The sequence below is a fragment of the Corvus brachyrhynchos genome, unplaced genomic scaffold (genome assembly GCF_000691975.1).
Source record: "Corvus brachyrhynchos isolate BGI_N302 unplaced genomic scaffold, ASM69197v1 scaffold3, whole genome shotgun sequence".
NCBI lineage: Eukaryota > Metazoa > Chordata > Aves > Passeriformes > Corvidae > Corvus > Corvus brachyrhynchos.
This window is the reverse complement of record NW_008237619.1, coordinates 6,285,986-6,307,874: the sequence shown is the minus strand read 5'-3', so window position 1 is coordinate 6,307,874 and position 21,889 is coordinate 6,285,986. Positions and strand designations below refer to the sequence as shown.

General features: G+C 38.1%; 2 protein-coding genes across 4 annotated transcripts in view; one reads left to right on the top strand and one right to left on the bottom strand.

Annotated features, from left to right (window-relative positions):
* CMSS1 (cms1 ribosomal small subunit homolog (yeast)) overlaps positions 1-21,889 on the bottom strand; it is a 230,256-nt gene that overhangs the window by 155,206 nt on the left and 53,161 nt on the right. The window lies entirely within an intron of this gene.
* Positions 1-21,889, top strand: part of FILIP1L (filamin A interacting protein 1 like) — a 189,652-nt gene that overhangs the window by 117,301 nt on the left and 50,462 nt on the right. For all 3 annotated transcript variants that reach the window (XM_017731866.1, XM_008631727.2, XM_017731865.1), the window contains one exon: positions 2,357-2,535. In XM_017731866.1, the coding sequence (XP_017587355.1) occupies positions 2,357-2,535 (179 nt within the window). The remainder of the gene's footprint in view (positions 1-2,356; positions 2,536-21,889) is intronic.

The window sequence follows — 21,889 nt, the reverse complement described above, 5'->3', positions numbered from 1 at the left end:
AATAAGGGAGAGTGTGAAGAAATTAAAATGGACAGTTTTCTTCAACCTGACCTTTTAAGGCAATCCAGTTTTCAACTGCTTTAAAAGATATAGAAAGCACAGCCAAAAGATTCCTGTATAAGGCAACTCTTGCTTACTAAGAGAGATTGCATATGCAAGGATTTAGGTAAGAAATATTTTTCCAGGAGAGGTCCTGCTTCAGGATCATGATTCCAGAAAGCAGTCACCTTGCTGGCGTAAAGCATACAAATTATCAGTAAACAAAATAAAAAAACCTTAATGATCTGCTGTAAGAACATCACAAACTAGCAACAAAACAAATAACCACAGGTTTCTTCATATTTCTTGATCATGCATGAAACAAGCTCAGCTATGTTACAACAGAAAAGACTCTCTAAAGCCATTAGTAGAAAGTGCAGGAAATGTGAAAAATGGTCCACACTTTTGTTGGAATATTTTGTTCTCAAACCATCTTCAAAGCCTTGTCAATAGCTCCTTTTTCTTCATTCATAGCAGTGTCAAGAAAAAGTTAACAATTATTTAGGAGAAACATAAGAGAATATATATATATAGAGAGAGAGAGAGAGCGAGAGAGAGAGCGAGAGAGCGCTTTAAAAGAAGCTGAGATAAGCAGGGGGAGACTTGGAAACCTATGCAGAAATTGATCATATCCTCACTCATTCAAGAAACTCATGTTTAGGCATTCCAGCTCTCCCTGTCATCATTTCTATCGGTTAAACTGTGAATAAACATGAGGAAAAGATAATTAATCACACTCCCTGGAATTAAATTGTCCAAAATAAGCAGTGGCCCTAAGAATCTGAAACCCCAGTGTTTCTTGTGGCACATAGAATTCCTTGTGGGGGAAACATCAAAGAAGCAGAACCAGCTTTGCTTCCCACACTGCCCATTTGTGAATTCTTTCCTATTAATAGAGTGAAACACTACAATCAGATTGACCTACTAGAATAGACTGCGGTTAAAAGGAGGGACTGGGCTGTGAGCTCAAAATTTCTCTTTTCCAAAAAGGACACAAGGATTCCTATGTTGACCTGATGAGGGAGGCAGTCTCCGAAGGGGAACAAAACTGCTCACAAATACAGACTCTTCCTAGATCTTTTGATGGCCTCCAGTGATCCTCTTTGAAACTTCAGCTAGACCAGTAATGCTCAAGGAGGAAAACCCCTCATGGTTTCATGCACACCCTTGCACAACTAGGTCACATACTGAACTCAAATCTGTAACAGAATGCTTACAATCACAGTTTTCTCTAAATTTGTGGAGGTTATTTTGTTCAACAGCATAAGTCTAGTGAACAGTTATGCCAATACCTCTGTGGTTTAGAAAAATTAAAATGATTGCCAAAAGCTAAAATTGATTATTTAAATTAAAATAACACTGTATAATAATATTTAGAAAAACTGAAAATTTTTCACTGAAAGGGTGGTCAGGCATAGGAATAGGCTGCCCAGGGAGGTGGTGGACACCATCTCTGAAAGTGTCAAGAAATGACTGGGAATGGCACTTAGTACTATGGTTTAGTTGGCATGATGGTGTTCGGTCAAAAATTTGGCTTGATGATCTTGGAGGTCTTTTCCAACCTTAATGATTCTATGATTAGGAGTTAAGCAGAAATCCTTGAGGAAGGGAGGGGAATTTCATGCTCAAACTGTGCTATAAAGGTGCCACCTGAAAGACAAAGACCTCAACAACACGTGCAGTTTGAGGAACATAACAGAAAATGCCACCATTAAAAAGAAATACTTCTAACTATGAAAAAATTTAGCATTTGCTTATTCCAGAAACCCAGAGCCATGCTCAGAGTAAGCACAAGAGACAGGATTGTTCTGCACTCTTGGCACTACGGTGCATTTACTGTGAAACCAGAAAACTGCTTTTTGATCTTCCTCTACCTTACAAAAACAATTTAATGCTCTATTTCCTAGGCAGCTACAAATGAGGCACCTATTGCTATTCAACCAAAAGTCAGTCATCCACTGTGTGAAGCACTGTAGGATGCTTCTTCTGCCAAGACATCTGGTTCTCTACCACAACGATCAATGAGAAAAGCACAACCCTGGGAACAGTAACTGTTAATTAGGAGCTGTTGAGGATCAGTCATGGCAGGAGGAGGAAAGGAAGGTGACTGAGGGTCCTGAAAAACAGTACCTTATTTTTCTAATTTGTTGGGATTAGACTGACAGAATTAAATAACCCTTTCCAAACTGATACCAGATGACCGTGCTATTAGGCTTATTATTATTATATTATTAAGCTGTTCAAATTCTTTTATTAATGAAAGCCTGAGAAAGCAAAAGCTTCAAAATACTTCAGGAGTTTTTGCTTATTTTTGCAGCTTGATAAAGTTGTAGAGAAACAGAAAGAAGTTCACAGAAGAATGCTGGAACAACTTCTAATGGTAGAAAAAGCACATAGACAGACACTGAATGAACTAGAGGAAGAGAAGAGGAAGCACAGCAAATATATGGAAAAAAGTGATGAGTTTACAAACTTGCTGGAACAAGAATGTGAAAGGTAAGGTCACCTCTTACCATAGTATGAAGAAGTATGTACAATTTAACATTACATCTAAGGATCTGTCTGCTTTCTTATTTTGCACCCACTAAGTATTTGCAGAATTTGCAGAAATAGTTGCAGAATTGTATTTTGAGAATTCAGCTGTGAAAACATAGCTAATGACGTCTAATAAACAATAATGTCTACATCTCCATCAGCCAGGAAGGTAGGTCAAACGGTTGGCAGATTCTTCGGCACTGTTGCAGGATGCCAAGGATGTTACACTGCAAAGAATACAGGGAGACATGCAGATGTATGAAGTTATAACCAACAGGAAGCAGGTGAACCTTTCAGTGTATTTTAGAGGCTTGGTACACACTACAGTATGTAAGGAACAGAATATGTCATCAGGCATGCAGCCTTTCATGGCAGAAGAAAAAGACATGAGGAAAAGTAGGTGTTTGGACAGAACACAGGAATACAGAGACAGAAAGCAAAGGCAGAGGATAATTTCCAGAAAGCTTTGGAAGTAAGAATGATAAAGTTCTCATATCAGGATTGGCATAAAACCCATAAATCCAGCTTTATTTTTTAAGAGTAACCTAGAAGTACCACAGCTTGTTTAAGCACAGTGTTACAGTTTCAATACCAATTCTCAGAATTAAGAAGAATTTAATGTCATTTACTGTCTTTAAAAAAAGCCACTTTATACTGTGACTTCTCTGAATCTGCAATAAAACTGAACACATCCTAAGGAAAAAAAATATCAAAGACCATTTCCTATTCCCTGTATAGCTAGCCCAGAAGATAGGAGAATATTGTCTCAGTTTCCTTTCACTTAGGAACAGATGGAAATGTTTGGGTGTGAGAACGTCAAGCCTATTCTAAACTCACAGTATGCATAGATAATTCTTCCTTTACTTGGCCTGTGTAACATCATGTCCTATGTATTGTGGCAGCGCTCACCCCGTGTGCTGCACCTCTCTCCTGCACTTCTATCAAAGGCAGCACACACCAAGCACACAGCCGGATTTATGGCTCGCAGCTACTGCGGAAGAAAATGCTTTGCTTCTCAGGAAAATGTGCACAGATGTAGGCAAGCACAGGCACACACAGAAAAGCACGTATCAGGAACTGTGCTTGGGAATCATTATCAATCAGGAACCAAACCCTCAGATCAAGGCAAGTTTTCATCTCTGCTGTCTTCTCAAAATCTGAGACATTCATCTCTTAGAGGCAGAGTTAGACAACTCCACTTGCTGAGTGGCAAAACGTTACATTAGACAACGTGCTCACACTGTGAAAAGCTGCACAGAAGACTAAGCACTGGAGTAATTTAGGTTTTTTAAACAGGATAGACATGGGATTAAAACCCTCTTCCCTGTCCCTCCTCTATATCCCTCTATCCCTCCCCCTCTGCCTCACCTCTGTTCCCATTCCCAAGAAGACTGTAAAGCATTTACCACTGTTGCCTGCTAAATTTAGTCAAGCTGCCTGGAAAATGGTGGGAAGAGGGGGAATACTGAGGTGCTTTAAGAGACCTTAGAGAATATAATAATAGATTTCAGATTAAGTCTCAAATTTATTTTTTTTTTACTTTTTTTCTTTGAGGACATACTTTATGTGGAAAACTAAGGGGGTGTGATGTCACTTGCTGAGCTGATTCCAAATTGTTTGCCAAGTAATGTCACCATCAAGATCTCCATGCAGTTGCCTGCCATTAAAAAAAAAAAAAAAAAAAAAAAAAAACCCAACAAAAAGCCTGCAACCAAAACAACACTCAGCACGTTAAGACACAGCTCTTCTTACATGAGCCTGCCTGACATGGCAAAGTGACCTTCTCTTCCACTTCAAAATCCTTACTCCAATTTACATTTTCTCAGGATGCAAATTTTGTGTTTGGATTAAGAACAACTAGAACTCTGTAAGTTTCACACATAAAGCAGTGATATGAATTTTTGTTTACCCCAACACAAATAAGAAAAAAAAGGGAAAAAAAACAACAAACCAGGAAGTATTCCCCAATGAACTGACTTTTTGTTTTCAGCCAGAAGCAATATCCTCTTCTATGTGATGGATATATAGCATTCCAAACAGTATTTCAGATTCAAAGCAAAATCCCTGACTTTAAATTAGGCAAAGAAATGCCTTGCTTTTATCAAAGAGCAAGACTACAGTATATGCTAAAGATATCCTTGGAGGGTATAAAATTTATACAAGCCAAAGAAGGTACATGAATAACATGTGATTATGTGATCAAAAGGGAAAAAACTTTGATTTTGTGAGACAGTGATGCTGGGATTCTGAAAACTACTTCTTGTGGCAAGAATAAAGAAATTAGATCCAAGTCTTACAAACTGTTCTGGATATATTTGCAAATAAGGTTTTAGAAAGGAAGCACTTCCCCTCTCTTGCCTATGTGCTCAGGAAGAACAGAACTGAAGAATTGTTAAATAAAAATTGTAGTGATGAATTTATCAGATGATCATATTTTACATAAACTAGACAACGCTCCATCTCAAGGGCCTTTCTACTGCCTTATGCCCTTCATCGATGACATCTCTCATTGAAAGAGTTAATGTTTGGATTGTGCAAAATGTAAGTCTTCAATGACTCAGTAAAAGCTCTTTACCTTAACCATTCAAGAATTGCTTTGACTTTACAGTAAGGCAACAAGACTGTCCTCAGCAGTTGCACATTGCCAGATTTGGGAGTTTAAGCTCATGACAGGACGAGTGAAAACTTTCTAGATATGAGAACCAGATTAGCATCCAACGTTAACCCTTTAGGGATTTTAAGCATTTTTCTTGTTGCCAGCCAAAAACTAATCCTCCTTAGTCTTGCTGTAGTTCAGAGACAAAGACTGATCTTCAAACTGAAAGGTCTCATTCCTTACAACAGACACTTATCAGCAAACAAAGAATAACACCAAGCTACTGTCATTGTATTTATTCATCTTCAGTCACACTTTTAAAGCATGGAGCCACAAGCAAGCCACAAGCCTGACAAACCCCTAGGATATAAAGAAAAGTTCTGCGGAAAAAAAGAGGCCAATGGACAATTGGATAGGTCCTTCCTGCACTTCAGTATGAATCATTCTGTGTGTGTGTGCAGACCAGACAGGAACACCAAGACAAACAACCTGTGCATGGTAGTGTAGCAGACCAAGCCAACTGGAGTCCAGAAAGGAAAAATTTGTTGTATTGTTGGAGCTTAAAGAAACAGCAGCACCAAAGTTCAGAGGAATGTAAAATAAACAGTAAGAAATCCAGAAGGTAGATACACAGCCTACTAGGTGCACCTGAAGAACCATACCATAAAAGCTACTGGCCTTGTTTATAAACTCTTGCATTTCATGTGGTTGGAAGATGAAGAGCAGGATTAAGGACTACAAAGATACTTACTTTAGATTCTAATGCAGAGTCCACTGTATCTTCCCTGAGGATGTATGCATTTGTCCAAAGTCACTTATCCACATTCCGTATTTTTGCAGCACACTTAAATAATAAAAGCTGCTGTTTTAGAAAACATTTTACAAGGGTAAAAAATGAAACTAGAAGGTTTTCCAGATATGCATGCTCCTAGTTCGAAAACACATGCCATATGCATACAAGTATTTATGCATTTACATAGTACTCTCCACCCTACACAACACCCCCCCCCAAAATAACAAAAGAGCAAAACAGTAAAATGTTTAGCACTTACACAGTCTTTTTCCACTGCAGATCTCAAGGAGCTTTAAATGTTATCTAAGCACAGCTATTCCCCTTTTCCATTTACTGAAAGAAAATGAATGTATGAGGAAAATAAATCAATCACAGGTACCTGAGGGTTAAACTGGATGAATGGAAGAAATGTCCAAATGTATAGGTGTGTTCCATCTTCAAACTTTCTATATCCTATACAGACTCTCAACTATACAAAGGGTAAAGCTTTATTACGAAGATACACCAGTTAATAAGTGAATGTTACTCAACACGACAGGGAAGAAAAGGAGTTTGCTAGTAAGCAATGTAAATGGATTTTTAAAGGCAGTTATGGTAAGTTTTGCTCACAGAATTCAAATATCAGCACAAAACTCTGCAGTTTGGTATAGAAGGAATTAATAAGATCTTAAGTTTAAGGGTCATCTACTAATATGAGGGTCTTTTTCTATGAAACCTAATCTTCAGAAGTCTCACACCTGTAGTCTTTCTCATCTAACAAAACACCACAAAACACTGCTTTTTGCTCCAGCTGCTGCCAGCATCAATGTCAGTTAATACAACAACCTGTTGAGTGATGCAGGTTGCAAGTGGTCTCTGGAGGTGTCCAGCACAACCTGCTGAGTGCAGGGCTAACTCCACAATCAGAGTAGGTTGCCCAGATCCTTGTCCAGCTGATTACTGAAGATCCCCAAGAGTCAGTGATTGTGCTGGCGCCTGGGCTCCCGATGCAAACTCAGGCATCTTCACCAAAAGACAGGTTCCCTCAGTTTCGTTGTAGGCATCATTCTGGTCTGGCTTCTGCACCATATTCAACCAAAACTGCTCTCAATAAAAGCTGAATAACATCTCTTCTGGCAAAGCTCTGAACCTAATCCATCTTCACTTACTCTGATAATTTGGCTGCCTTGGGCACAAATGAGCTTTCAGCACTTCCTTGCTGTCTTACCCACACAATTTCTGTGACTCCAGCTTGGGCTCATTTCTCTGAGTGCTCCACAGTGTACTCTGAGTTGGAAACTTATCATTGTCGACCTCTGCTCTGTTCATAGCGCTCCACAGGTCCCATTCTTCATGTCTTTTCTTCATCCATTCACCCTCTGTGCTTCTCCTCACAGAAACTCAAAGTCAGGCATCATCTCTATGATGATGACTCAAGAGTACTCCAGCCATCACCAAAACAACAAATCTCACCATACGAGCAACCTGTCATCATTCCCAACTCCATGAGAACAGAAGGGAATCAGTCTTTCATCCCCCAGCCCTTGGCTTCATTTCTTACAGTTCTCTCATACCTCCATTCTTAAAACTGGGGTAACAAAGTCATACTGCTTGTCACTCAGCCTGCTGTACCCAGACACATTTTTACATGAGGTTTTCTACATTTAAGTCTCACAAATTCTTGTTCATAGCACCTCCAAGAAAAATAAACATTAAAAACCAAAAGAACAAACAAATCAAACACACACACGCAAATAAGCCAAACATATCTTTCTGTACTTCCAAATAATTAAATCCTTTTCCAGGCCCTGACATAAATAATACTTTTTGATCATTTCCACATTAGCTATTTCAGCCTTCTCTGTATCCTCCCTGGATCCACACTCAATACTGAATAAAGCCTATGTTTTTTCTCTTGTGTACCTTCACAGTACACTCCTACCCTCTAATGCAATGTTATTACATGAACTAAACATCACATTAAAACTGTACCAAAATTAAATTATATTACAAGACTGCTCAGGGTTTGAGTTGGTACGAAAGGCAATTTCACAAAACTGAGAACCCTAGGCAAAGTGTTTTGGGTTTATTTTAAAGTGTCAGATGAAAGTAATTGCTACCCACAGTAGATCAAGTAAATAGTGCTTGAAATTTGGGGCAGGGTATGAAGGAAAGAAGGAACCATCTTAACTAAAAGATGAAGTGTGTTAGTTGCCAGCGTAACATTGCTACACTTTAATTCAAACACATTTACACATTGGAATAATGATATTTTGCACGTCCAGCTCTGGAAAATTCAATATTCTGGAAGAGTGGGTATAATTAATATTTGCTATTTTTTTTAATGAAGCCAATTAAATATTTTAAGAAGCAGGACCTTATCTCTACAGAGAGCTGCAGTAAAAATAAACACTGTCAACTTATTTATTCTACACGTGTTACCAGAGGTTTTTAATTTCATGCACACTGAACTATTGTTGTAGATTGCATTGTACTCAAATGCAATCATTTCCTTTTAGCTTTCTGGCAATGAGTTATATATATTACATATGCTGGAGACTATGTCTTACAAGCTGTGAAATGGATGCCAGATCTGTGTACATTTGACCTTTTTCATGGGTATCTTGTGTTCTGTAGGTGAATAAGAAAGACCCACCACAAGCAAAACATTAGCATTCTTATTCCACATTACACTCCAATGGGACAGTCCCACTAATAACACCACTGAGGCACGAAGAGAGACTCAAGGAAGTGATGTACACAGATGAATTACCTCATGCTCGTATGCGGAAAACTATGCACTGTTGCACTACATAACTTTCAACAGATGTTGTGAAATCAAATCTTTGTCACAATTCAAGCATTCGAAGATGCTTACAACAGCCTTTGTGCATGACAGAAGATAAAAGTACTTTATCTTAAAGCAAATAAATAGAATTTAGGGTTAAGATCCCAAAACTCTTGAACAAGGTCACATCATGTTTCTTCAATGCAAAAATTCAAGAATAAATACAAGTAGAAAGAGGGCTTTCAACTCAGTGTTAATGTAACTAATTCTCTCTAGATCCGTGGTGCAATTCAAATTATTCCACCTACTGTCATTAGCAAGGAGATGTGAGATCTAGATGATAAACATTTCTCATGCAACTCCACAGACATTGGTCTGTGACAATGACATAGACAAATAGACTCATATTTAGTTGTTTTTTTTTTTAATTCTGGGCACCCAACATGTCTTGTTCATTGTTTCAGGCACACTATCACTATTAGCAACCAATACTACCATTGCACACTTGGAGGAAGGGAAGGGCACAATAAGCTTAGCCAAAGGACATTCTCCTACACTGCTACCCCCCCTCTCCCCTCATGTGTGGGGAAAGGGATGCTCACTGCCCTCCCTGCAAAAGGACATCAACTCTGAAAGGGACGACTGTGGAAGGCTACCCTTGATGGTAGCCCTGGTCAGCACTTTTAACCCTCATGTCAGAACTCAAAGGGAAGGATGACCTTTCTAAGCTGGCAAGTCTCAGCATATTTATGGCTCTTGTAAATTAACACCTAAGCAGTGGCCAGCATGGGCGATGAAGCACTGGCCAAATATGCTCACGGAGAGGCACTGCCCTCAGTAATGGGGCACTTGCTCCAGTCACCAATTTACACTTCCAAATAAGACTGAGTGCACCCACTCCATGTGTGGCACAGCATAACAAGTCTAATCATAAGCAACAATAGAAGCAGATGACTGTACCAAGACCTGTGACCAAAAAAAGACAGGGTGCACTTCTGATTCATTGCAGGGTGGGGCTGTGAGAGAGGGAGAAATTGGCGCAGGATTTTGTAACTTTGAAAAGCAAACACACAACATCAGACAGACAGAAAAATCCCTAAATTGTTCTCCAAGATAGAAAACTTGACACTATTATGATTTTCCAAAAAAAAGCCATTGCTGTGGGAAAACATGTACTCCTGTTTGCATGTGGAGGGGGAGAAATCTCAATGAAGTTAAGATCTTTCTCGTGGCAGAAAAATTTAAGTGACTTACATGTGCTATAATTAGTTTCATATCTTAAAAACTGGGAGGAGAAAATGAGAACTTAGAATGCAGGTCACATATCAGTTACCAAGACTTGTGATCTAAAATCAGCCGAGTTTCCCATGGCATGCTGTGAGCTTCAATGCATTCATGCCCAGCTAGAAAACCTCTGAGCATTATATACACGTGAGAGAACCATGCATGGGAGACTGCAGCAATTTAAGAAAAAAGTCTCAGCCTTCGTCTCTGTGCCAAGACAGTAATTTTAAACAGAGAATAAATAAAAAGATCAGGAGCACTAAATCTGTTAAGAACAGAGACTACTTGAAAAAATTGTTAAAAATAACCACCGAAATCTTCTCACATGGTAATTTTGGTTTTTACATAAGTACATTATTTTGTTTCTTGAGCCTGAAATGCACATTTTAGAGCCTTTCAGAAAAACACCACACATTGGGATAAGGTAACACAACCTATTTAGAATCTGAAGATCAAGAGTGTGAACACACTGAAAAAATATGTTCAATATTTGAACCTTTCTATTAAGAAGATTGGAAAAAAGACACAGAAATTATCTAAAAGTTTGGGAAGGACATATGAACTCTGGTTTTTACAATTTGTCATTCAGACTCGTGTATGTTTCAGTGTGTGTAATGATGAGGCACAGGTTGGGTGGATGGCTCAGAGTAGCAAATGGGAGTAGATAGAAGAAAAACTACTGGACCATCTAGTCTCTCCCTAGCAACAGAGAGTTGTTCTCCAAACACAGTGTCGACAGTATGACTTCTCATTTCAGATGTCCAAAATACAGAAAGGTCTCAATCCCTCTAGAAATGTTCTATAAAAGTTGCATTGTCATAAACAAAATTATACTTTTCTATTCATTCAATAATTCATTCTCTTTAACAGCTCAATACAGTACTTCCTCTACTGAAAGATACTAAATACTTGGCTGAGACTGAAAAGAACCTTAAGGTACCCATTTTGGTAACAGAGAGCTCCATAGCAGATAAAATCCCTAGGAGGAGAGTTTGAGTGGGTTGCAGCAAGGTCTGCTGCTTCAGGACAATTCTGAATGGAGAACTGCCCACTGCCCTTCTGTGGTAGGTCTCAGCTGCACACCCCCTTGGGATAAAATTTCACACAATGGTCGCTGTAAGGCACGATTTGAAGGAACTCCAAAGACTGAGCAGGCAGAGAATTAACCACTCCCACAGAAAAGTTTATGCTGGGAAACATGGCTGGTAAAAACTGAAGCTTGTACAGACATTCTGACAAGGGAAAGCTCCAGCACTAAAGACTCTCAAACCACAACTTGATCAGCAACAACAGCAACAAGCAGATAAAAAACCCTAACTCAACAGTTGTGATGACTACTGAGAGATGTCAGGGGAAGCATTCTGCCATAGAAAACTTTTATTCCTCTCCCCTCCCCAAAATAGGAGATTAAAAGTCCAAAAGAGGCAATAATACTGGAATTACTCAGTTAAGTGATTTATGTCTGCCAGATTTGGCCCAGCATCAGTTACCTTCTCCCAGACTCTGCCTTTGTGCTGGAGAAGGGCAACTCTGAATCCAGAAACGTGGTTGTTTTCAAATGTGTACATGAGCTTGATGAGATATACCTTGCACAGGTCTGCTCTCATTCTCTGACCAAGATCTACTGAGCATCTTCAGCAGAGACAGCATCCAAGTTAAGGCGCGGCAAAAGCACATCACTAAAGCTGCTCTTTGCCTTATTTACTTCCTTGCCAGTACCTTTTCAAGTCACACGTTTTGCTTGAAATTACAAGAGCTGATTAAAAACCTGCAACTTCAAACAGAGCTCTTCACTTTTAAAAGCAGTCAGGGTCTTGGCTTTTACATGCTACTGGGAAATTCCTTAGCCTCAGCACTCTGATTCACAGCATCTTCAAGTCACTGGGTAAAGACAGGTGCCCCACAAACACTATCAGGTACTAGTAGGTACTAAACCCTGTTTTTCTTGAACTTCCCTTCCATTTCAATAAACCATAATTGTTACCATCTCGCATTTCCTTACACACTATGCTAGCCTCCTTCCTCCTCATAGCCTGAACAAAATCACACAAGCTTGTGGAAGAGGAAATATAACCTAGCAGAAATGGAGACCATGCACCCTCCTCTCCCTTCATTCTGATTTGTTTGCTAGAAACATCAGGGTTATCAGGAAATTCTGAGCACTGCAGACCTTACTCTGACGTATAAATTTACAACTATTAAGATGACTTTTAGGAATGTTCAGACTCCACAATTTGTGTTTAAGTCATCAGGAAATTGGGACATAATTTATTAAATGTTTAGACAAGACTTCACATGTTTCTCATTTCAAAATTTCATTTGCATCCAACTGAGGAACTGAGAAGCAAGACCCATTCCCTGAAATCCTAAAATTCTCCCTTTTTCTCAACAGTCTTGCCAGCTAAACTCTGGATGTCTTTGTGTTCTGTCAGACAGGAGAATGAGTCAGTCTGTCCCTAACTGGGTTTCTAAAAGGGAAATTGAGAAGCTTGACGACACATTTGGATAAACACACTCACTGGATAAAGTTACTTAACTTCTTATATAAGTTTGCTATAAACCTCCAAAATCCTTATAGGCTAGATTTAAGTATAGCCAATAAAAACTATAGGTTATAAATAAAGTTAATGAAAACCCCTCTATTAAAACTCCAAGGACCTTGTAAACATGCTTATCAAAGCTTATCAAAGCTTCACCACTGTAATACAGCACCACATCCATAAATTCATGTTATTAATTGCTAGTCATCCACAACTCTTATTGAAATATCAACCTATACAGATTGTCATTGGTTCAGAGCCCGTTTTCTCGTGCTCTGTGAACACAATGTAGCAGCCAACACTGTAGCTCTGACTGAAGAAGCAGTGAGTAAATTCTGAGTTTACACAGTTCAATTCTCCTTAAGAGACCGAAAACTACTGTGATCATCTGCATGTGCTTTAGTTCTCCCGGAGTGTATCATTTGGCCTAGAAATAAAAGATGATTAAAATATACAGAACTGAACCTACAGAAGGGCACAAATGCTGAGCTGATTTAGCTTCCTAAGCCCTGAGTTTACCAGAGGGTAAGGAGGTTTGTAATACCTAACTTTGGAATGCATCATTTTTTGCAATAGCAAATATCCAACAGCATGGTGTGTAAATCAATAGTTTTACCAAAGGAATGTATGTTACAGATTCAAGATCCTGATCCCTGTGAATTCCCATCTTCTTTAGCTCTGTATTAACTTCAGATGCAAAGTAAGAAAAGCAGGCATTCCAATACAAAGAAAGAAAAGAAAGCATTTCAAACAGAGCTTTTACTACTTGCATGACATACAACGTTCATTTTACATGAACTGTGTATCAGCCTGTTTTCCACATATGCTTATAAGTATTATCAAATTTTAAGATTAGTTTGGTCTAAATTTCTTGTCTGCAACTAATCTTAAAATTCAGCTAATTCCATATAATATCAGATTTCACTGCCAGCATTTCATTGAAGTGTGCAGTTTAATGGTTATGTATGCAAAGATCTGAGTTTCAAAACAGTACACACAACCTTGCCCTTGGGTATTCTGATTACCAAATGCAAAGACAGGTGGTTTTATGATACAGAGCAGATATCCAGATAATTTCTTGGAGAAAACTGAGAAGGAGCTGTTCATGATAAAAATAACATCATATAAAAGAATTTTCAAAGTGCTAGGAGAAAAAAATTAGCTTTTTAGCCACCTGACAACAAGACTGTCTCCATGGCTACATCTTTGAAATAGTTCTAGTACCAAAGCACAGGTTCTGGTATTACAATCCTATTTCATAAAGTAGTTGAGAAAATGATGCTGAAAGAAAGAGTTCCATTTTATTAGACTGTGGAAGACTTTTGGAATAGGATGCACAACTTTACCTAAAATAAAACAAAAATAGGCTACTGGTATTTAAGCTTAAGATAAAGACTATTTAAACTTAACAGAAAGTTGGCAGGTGCAGATGCAGGCACAGTTCAGGATGACACACCAATTAGGGATGCAATCATTAAAACTCTGTACTCTTGTAAATAAAGCATTTAAGTAGCTAATGAAGTTTGACAGGAAATAGCAAAGCTCTGTCGAACCAAAGGGCATTTCAAACAAGCATAATTTAAAGAAAAAACCCCAACTACAAACCAAACAGCCAAAGAACACGGGTGAAAGGACTCCTATACAATTTCAAGAATCCAACATAAAAATTTGTCTGTCCAGTTGCAAATGTGGGCACAGACAGAATGTGATTTTATATTTCTAAACTATGTGAGAAGAACATCCAGAGAAATACGATTATACTATTGATAAGTATTTAAATCAAAGTTAGAGAACAGATTATACTGATGTAGGAGCTGCACAGCCACAACAAAAAAAGAAAAGCAGCAAAGTGGAGCAAAACAAGAGAAATGTATTTAACTGTGTAAAAGCATATCCAGAGTTGAAGTCCATATATAAACAGATAATCTTATAAATGCTAGACTACTGATTATCAATCCAAAATAATGACAATGGCTGAAATCAGAATCTGGAGACCTTTCTCCTCTGAACAATGAAGTATGAAATTAATTTGGTTCATTTGTCACAACCTCTTTTTTATTTGTATTTGTCCCTGACTGACAGCATTGGATTCCACTGTTTTGGAAGTCACGGAGGTTTTCACATTAGACTCTTTATGGAGAAAGAGTCTGTGAAGTCATCTGAACCTGAATAACAGTTCTACTAGCAAGTAGAAAAAGCTTTAAATCAAATTTGTACAACACAAAGCAACAAGCTTACTACCACTTTACCGAGGACTAAATGGTGTTTAAGTATTCTAAAAGAACTTGCCTGAGAAACTGATGAACTATTTTAAAGCTGACTGGGAAATGCGAGCACTAGTTTTTAGCAGCACTAGTTTTTAACAAGAGAAGAAACTACAGTAAAGAAGAGAACTGGCATGTATCTGCTGAGGGGAAAGCAGAATGATGTGCCAAGTCTGCACTCCTTCCCCACCAGTCCTCAAGTAATGCTCTGCTGTTCTATCCTGTTAATCCTGGTATCTGAACTGAAGGAAGACTGACTGAGCTTAGAGCAGTTCATTTACCCCTCTCCCAGCGTGGATATGTTTCTCTTTATGTGCATAAAAAAACCCTTGAGGGTTTGACTATTTACATACAATTGTTTGAAACAGATATTTACAAAGGCCAACTTTTAACTGAGTTTCTTAGCCTGTGTGCCTATCCATCATCATCCCATTTCTTCATCCCTAAGCTGATTTCAACTAAAATGCAAGAAAGAATTAAAGACTTCTGAATTATTCATTGTCTACTGGGCTCTTGAAAACAGGTATCTTTTAGTGTCCAGGCTATTAAGCAAGAGTGCAGTTTGACCCTGATAAGAGTATGTTGCAGAAAAACTCTGTGTTCCTCCCAACAGGGTGGAAAGCCAGGTAGCTTGCACATTGTTGGGCAATAAAACAAATCCAGTCATAAGCCAAACTTCCATAACTCATTTTGTTTCACTATACAAACAGACAGCTTTTTTTCCACAGCAAATAATGCTGTACTTACAAACAGCTACCTATCCTCACTGCACCCAAATGAAGAAGCAGTATCAGAAGTTTGATTTGCCATTGCAAAAGCTGAGTATTTGGATAGCTGTAGGATATCACAACCTTCACTTTCTCCTTCTTTTCTTTCTAAAAATCAAAGTATGAGATCATAGGAACCCATGCATAAGTCTCTTGAAAATAAATGAAATATTTAGTCAAAATTTAAAGAAATAAGTACTAGCATGTGGCGTCATAGTTTCAAACGAGCTCAGGCGTGCAGCCTTCATCCTCCTAGAGAGCCGCAGCCAGACTTCCCAATGAAATAAGGCATGCAGCAGTTCATAAAAATAATGGGGAGAGGAAGGAAGATGCTGAGCTGATGGGAACAGTTAGGCTTTTAAAAATCATTCCCAATAAAGCAGAGCTCTCCTACCTCCAGGAAGAAAGGGAGAGGCTGTTTGTTTTTAAAAGAAAAATACTAAAAATAGCTTCAATTATATTTATCTCAAAAAATGCTGGAGAGAACATATCACAAGTCCTCTTTGAATGAATGCATACAAGTAAAAGAGCACTTAGACAAAATTCGTATGATGAATATTTAAGACACGGAAATACCTTCAAGAATTAGGACACAGGAGTATATGGATTCCATCACAAGATGCCACTAATACCAGGAATGCAGAAAAAAATCTGTCCTGAAACATTTTAACACCATTCCACTTCCTTGTAGCATCCAGACCTCTACCTTAATTATTTAAGAAACTTCTCATGTTATTTTGTTTGTTCAGCTATTATAATTGCAGTGGGAAAGAAAAAGCTGATAATATGCTGTATTACACTCAGGAAGTCCTTCCTTACTTGACACAAACTCCTCACTTTCCTGCATAAAATGGAATGATGATGCTGTAAGTCATTACAGGTGCCAAGCCTTACTCAGTGCCATTGCATTCAGAACAAACACATAAAACAAGAGAGTACAAACAACTACATTAGAGGAATTTGTAAATACTTCATAAAGTATATACTACACAGACATTCATATGCAAGTTCTGTGCATTGGTTTCTTTTTTTTCTTTCAAGTGTTTATTCTATTTGATCCATCTGTTCTCAGATACTTTAGTCCTTAGTATTAAAATCATTTAATTTCCTTTTCTGTTCTTGTCATCAGCTCTATAAAGAGTACATATTTTTGCAGTCATTATGGCAAAACATGTAGTTTTGGTTGCAGCTCAAAAAGAATCCCAACCTTCACTTCCTATTCAGATTGTTTCTGTTTCTCCATTCTTACATGAGGTATCCAGATGATCTCATGACAGGTGTACCACAGCACCTTCTAGTAAGCCTAACATGGAGCAAGTTCTGTCCTCCTCCTGCTCATGTCCCCCCCTCTGCTTTTGACTGTAGCTGTTATGTTCAGAAACGAAAGAGAAACTGTTCCATGTTTGGTATTAAAGGCAAGATTCAGCTTACAGATCTAAAGTGGGGGACTTTGTTCAGATGCCTCCATTTAGGGGCTGGTGCCAAAGATCCCAGTGTTGTCCACAGAAATACACTCACGACAGCTCCACTCAGGTGACTGAAGACAGGCATCTTTACACAAACTAAAATCCCACTCCAGAAGTGATAACTTATAGATAACGTAGCTAGGTCACTACTCCTTTCCATAACCTCTCTTTGATTAGGCAATTTGCAGGATAAATCTGTCCTGGGCTCTTTATTTACAGCACAATCACTTGCAGCACAGGTTCTTGTACTTCTCCCTCATGTGCAGGTATTGACTGATGGCTCTGATGCAGCTTGTCTGTTTCACATCTACAGCATCTGCCCATTCCGATTTCTTACCGTTTTATTTCTGCCGACACATTTAGACTTCACATTTCAGTTTTAAGGAAACACTCTTTTCAAAGAAAATGAATTCATCAAATTGGGGGAATAAAAAAAAAAAGGCAAACAGCAAAATCACAGAAATATCTGAGAATTATACATTTCATAGAAGTCCACTAAGTTGCATTTTGCATTCTGAGTTTGGACCAAGTGGACTGTGATAAGCAGTTATCCCATGTATAGTGGAATTTGTGTCAGTCCTCACTAAGATACACTTGGTAGGAAAAAATAAAAGTTAGGAATTTGGTGCTGAAGGCACATGGTTAAAAAAAAAAGACATGTGAGAAAGAAAAAAAGTTCTTTGATTACTGCTGTCTTTTCTCATTACTCATGTAGAGATATCCATATTTATCAGCAAAGCAAAGGAAAAATATATTATGACATTTTCATGGGAAGGGGAAAAAATACAGTCCCTTATTTGATTCTTAACTGTTTGGCCAAGTTTGGAGTTACAAAATGTGTTTACATTAAGAACCTGAGGTTTGTTTGAATGTTTACTTTATAAAAGTTCTGAGTTGAGAAGCTTGCAGAGTGAACTGCATGATGCTGTCAGTGTAAATTACAGGTTTTGTTTGCCACAGCCCTGTGCAATGAGCAGCTGGCCAAGAGCCAAACAAAAGGGCATAATTTAAAACACTCAATCAGTTATATTCTGAGACATTTTGTTTAGTGTTTAATAAGCTCTCCAGGGATGGAGAAATTACTGAAGCACATTGTCCTGACATGAGCTAAAACGGTCCTCTCTCATCACCACATTTCCGGGAATTTGACATTAATGCCTTAGACAAACCTAAGTCCATATATACACACACACACACGCTCATATTTTTGCACATATGCATATTAAGATACATTTTATTTTACAGATTTATACATCTGATATTCTTTACTGCATTCCACCTTTCAACTGAAACATCCATAGTCAGTGAAATTTCCATACCCATTTATACATTCACTCACCTACCCTCTCTGCGTGATTTCTTGTTTCATATATTAAGAGAGGAGACAATCAAATGCATCACACACAAAGCCTTATGGATGGAGAGTGAAGGCTGTTCAGGAAGTGTTCTTTAGTTTACCTCGCATTATGGAGAAAGACAGCCTCTATTAACATAAAAACAGGGTAACTCCAAACCTGAAAGTACATCAAAAAGCTTGTTTCTTTTATTGATGAAGAGATTATGACATTTCAACCAGAAATTCCAAAGCCCAAAAATTTAGGCAATTCTGCTGAGCCTTTAGATGAAAAACAAAGGCACTGAAACAGTTAATACTTGTTTCTGAGGATTCATCAGCATGCATGAAAAAGAAGAGAAAAATATTATTTTGAAATCAAATGTATCTCTGATTAGAAATCAAAATGAGACATTATTACAGAACAAATTATTCTGTCCATGCTTACTTTACAGTTTGCCTCCTACACTTCTGTTAGGCATCCTATGCCGAGAGTCCTGATATTATGCTAGAACAAGTGTCCTAACATGCTTTATACAGTCTTTTTATTCCCTGCTTCCAAGTCACTATGAAATAGCAATGGCTGTTGTTGGTGCCCTAAGTACATATAAATCAATATGAAAAAAATTAAGATATTTTGAATTCCTGGAAGGAAGCAAGGAGAAAGGAGTTCGTAATGCCTATTCCCAGATGGGGAGGAATCAATCAGAAATGTAAAATTCCTGTCCTGGTGACCATAATCTCAAGTGCATGTAGGTTTCAGGTACTGTCATCTATTCACATTGTTGAAATATTTATTTCACTAGTATACAGGTAAGATATTTTTGCACACTTTAATTTCTCCACACTAATAAGCTAACATCCTAGGAGTTTACATCTTTTAAAAACATACAAACATTCAGCTTAAAAGGAAATGATATAAAACAACATCAGAAGACATTCTAGACTTTAAACCCCAAATATTTACATAGGATCTCTACTCTACTCATGTTGCATCCTCCTCTTAGAATATTTACAAACTTCAAATTATAATTTGCAATAAACCCCCAAAGCATTAGGTTTGTTGTCTCTTTAGTTTATTCAGAGAGCTCTCCAGAGCATGCAATTCTTAATCATCTCCAGGCAAAATTTCAACATGGAAAACAATCTACAACAGCATCAGCAATCCAGACTGGATGGGGAAGTAAACAAGAATACTGATCCCCAAGACCCATAGAAGAAACTCATCCCAGTACAGTAAACCAACACAGCTTATTTTTGAGCCTGAAAAAACAATTCCAAGGACACTGGATAAAAGGATTTAAAGAATTTTGAAGAAGCTCAAGTCTACTCCTATTAGAAGTTGCAGCTGAGAGAAAATCTCATCTTCTCAGCATTAGAAAAGGCAGGTTGAACCCCACCATGACGGTGATACCCAAATCCAACTCAATTTGCAACTATACTCAGAACAGTTCATACCCACTGCTGTGCACCAGCACAGGTCAGACACGCAGAAGTAGTCGGAGCTACACATCTGCACAAAGCTTTTTTCAAATACCCAAAGCTGTACTTTAAGAAGCTAAAAGTTCATTAAAAACAAGAGTGATTTTTTACAGTGCAACTAATTGCCAGTACTCTTGGTAAGAACAAGATCCTAAAGCTCAGCTGATCTAGAGAAGTATGTATCATTTTATTAGGAAAAGACAAGATCCTGGTAGAACTTTTCTAAAGACAGGTGGCATAAAAGCACAGATTTCAACCTTCAGTCAGGGAGGGATGACACAGCAGTGACTGTCTCTCCTTCAGCATTTGCTATATGGTGATTGAAGTAAAATGGAGCAGTAGAACTACTGTTCAACTCAAGAAAAGAAAAGGGAAAATGGATGAATTCACTGCTAGCATTCCACAAGAAATAACTACTCGTGCTCGTGTGTTCCATACCCAGCAAGCAGCCCATACATGGCCCTTTGAAATCTGCCCTTCTACTCGATGGTTGCCACTCATGGCACACAGACAGGCTACAACCCTGCTGCTTTACAAAGCTGTACAAACCATTTGGAGTTTCCCACACCATAAAGATGTCACACCTTGAGACTACAGTTACACGGTGGCGAAGTACAACGATGTAAGAACCATGCACTGATTCCCTTCTGACAACTGACAGCAGGTCATAGTTTGTATGTTTTAGCCAATTACTGAAGCAAAAAGCTCTACCTCAAACATGACAAGTCCTCACACCATTTTATGCTGGTGTGATGGCCAATTCAAGGAAAAACTCCAGTCAGCTGAAGTGTTTATGACACAAAATGTAGTTCTCTCCTTAACCATTAGTTGCTCAGAAACCAAAACATGACCAGAACAACAAAACGACCAAACCTCTTTAAATGGACTCTTCAAACTGATGCATAATTAGGAGGAAGGGCCTCATAGAAAGGAGGATACATGTCCCTGTCCCTTCTGACCTGCATCACTGTAGTCCACACATTTACATTTGCAGGATTCTGCTTGCGTGGAAGTGATTCCACCAAGGTCCATTTACTAAACTAAAAAAACAACAATCAAACAAAATAACCAAGACAAATTACAGGGCAATTGAATGCATTTACATGTAAGTAAAGTAAGACATACAGAAGCTAACAAATAGAGACTATTTAATAACTTTCCTGAAACTTCTTTAAAAACATCTCCTCTTTCCTCCCCAACAAGCAGTACACTAATAATTTTTGTTGTACAGGTTCCTCTCTCCACATAGTTAGAAATTCTTTTTTTCCTTTTTAACTCCAGAGATTTCTACAAATTTCAGATGCATTCTCCTGGCTTTTTGCTAACATGGGTGACAACCAGAATAACATACATAGGTTTCCTTTCAAAACATTTAATTCATTTTGCTGACAGTATTTGTGATGTCATTTACTCTGGCAGAGATAATAGTTCAGATTTCTCAAGTTTTCAGTGTGTTACTTGTTAACACAATACTAATTATGGAGGCTGTTTTCATTGTTTTTGTTTTGTTTCTTTAAAAAGCTGGCTTTTTATCTATTTTTAGAAGTTTAACACAGCATACTTTCTGAATTTAAATAAGATAGGTAAAGCATCTGTCCTTCACTTCCCCAGAACAAGCTACATTTGCTGGCATAATCAATCAGTTTACCAGTATTTATAATCTCACATAAGACTTAGCATCTCAAAATTAAATCACTAGACCATAAAATCCCAGAGCCAAAAGAGGCCAGAGACAAGAGTGAACAAAATTAAAATGTCACTTAGTCAATTTTCCATTTCCATGCAAGGACTAAGATCCCCATGGAATAAGGGCCATAACATGACCAATCAGTTGGCAAGTTACAGTTCCCGAAGGGCCTCACCACTCTTCAGAGAAGAGGCCACATTTCTAAAGGCCAGTGTGGTGGGAGACATTCTCCCAGGGCTTTGATTAATCATTTTTCAATAGAAAGAAAACAGACTGATTTCCTCCTAAGCATTTTGAGAATATATTATTTAGATTGTAGAGTTTTCAGCTTCAGGC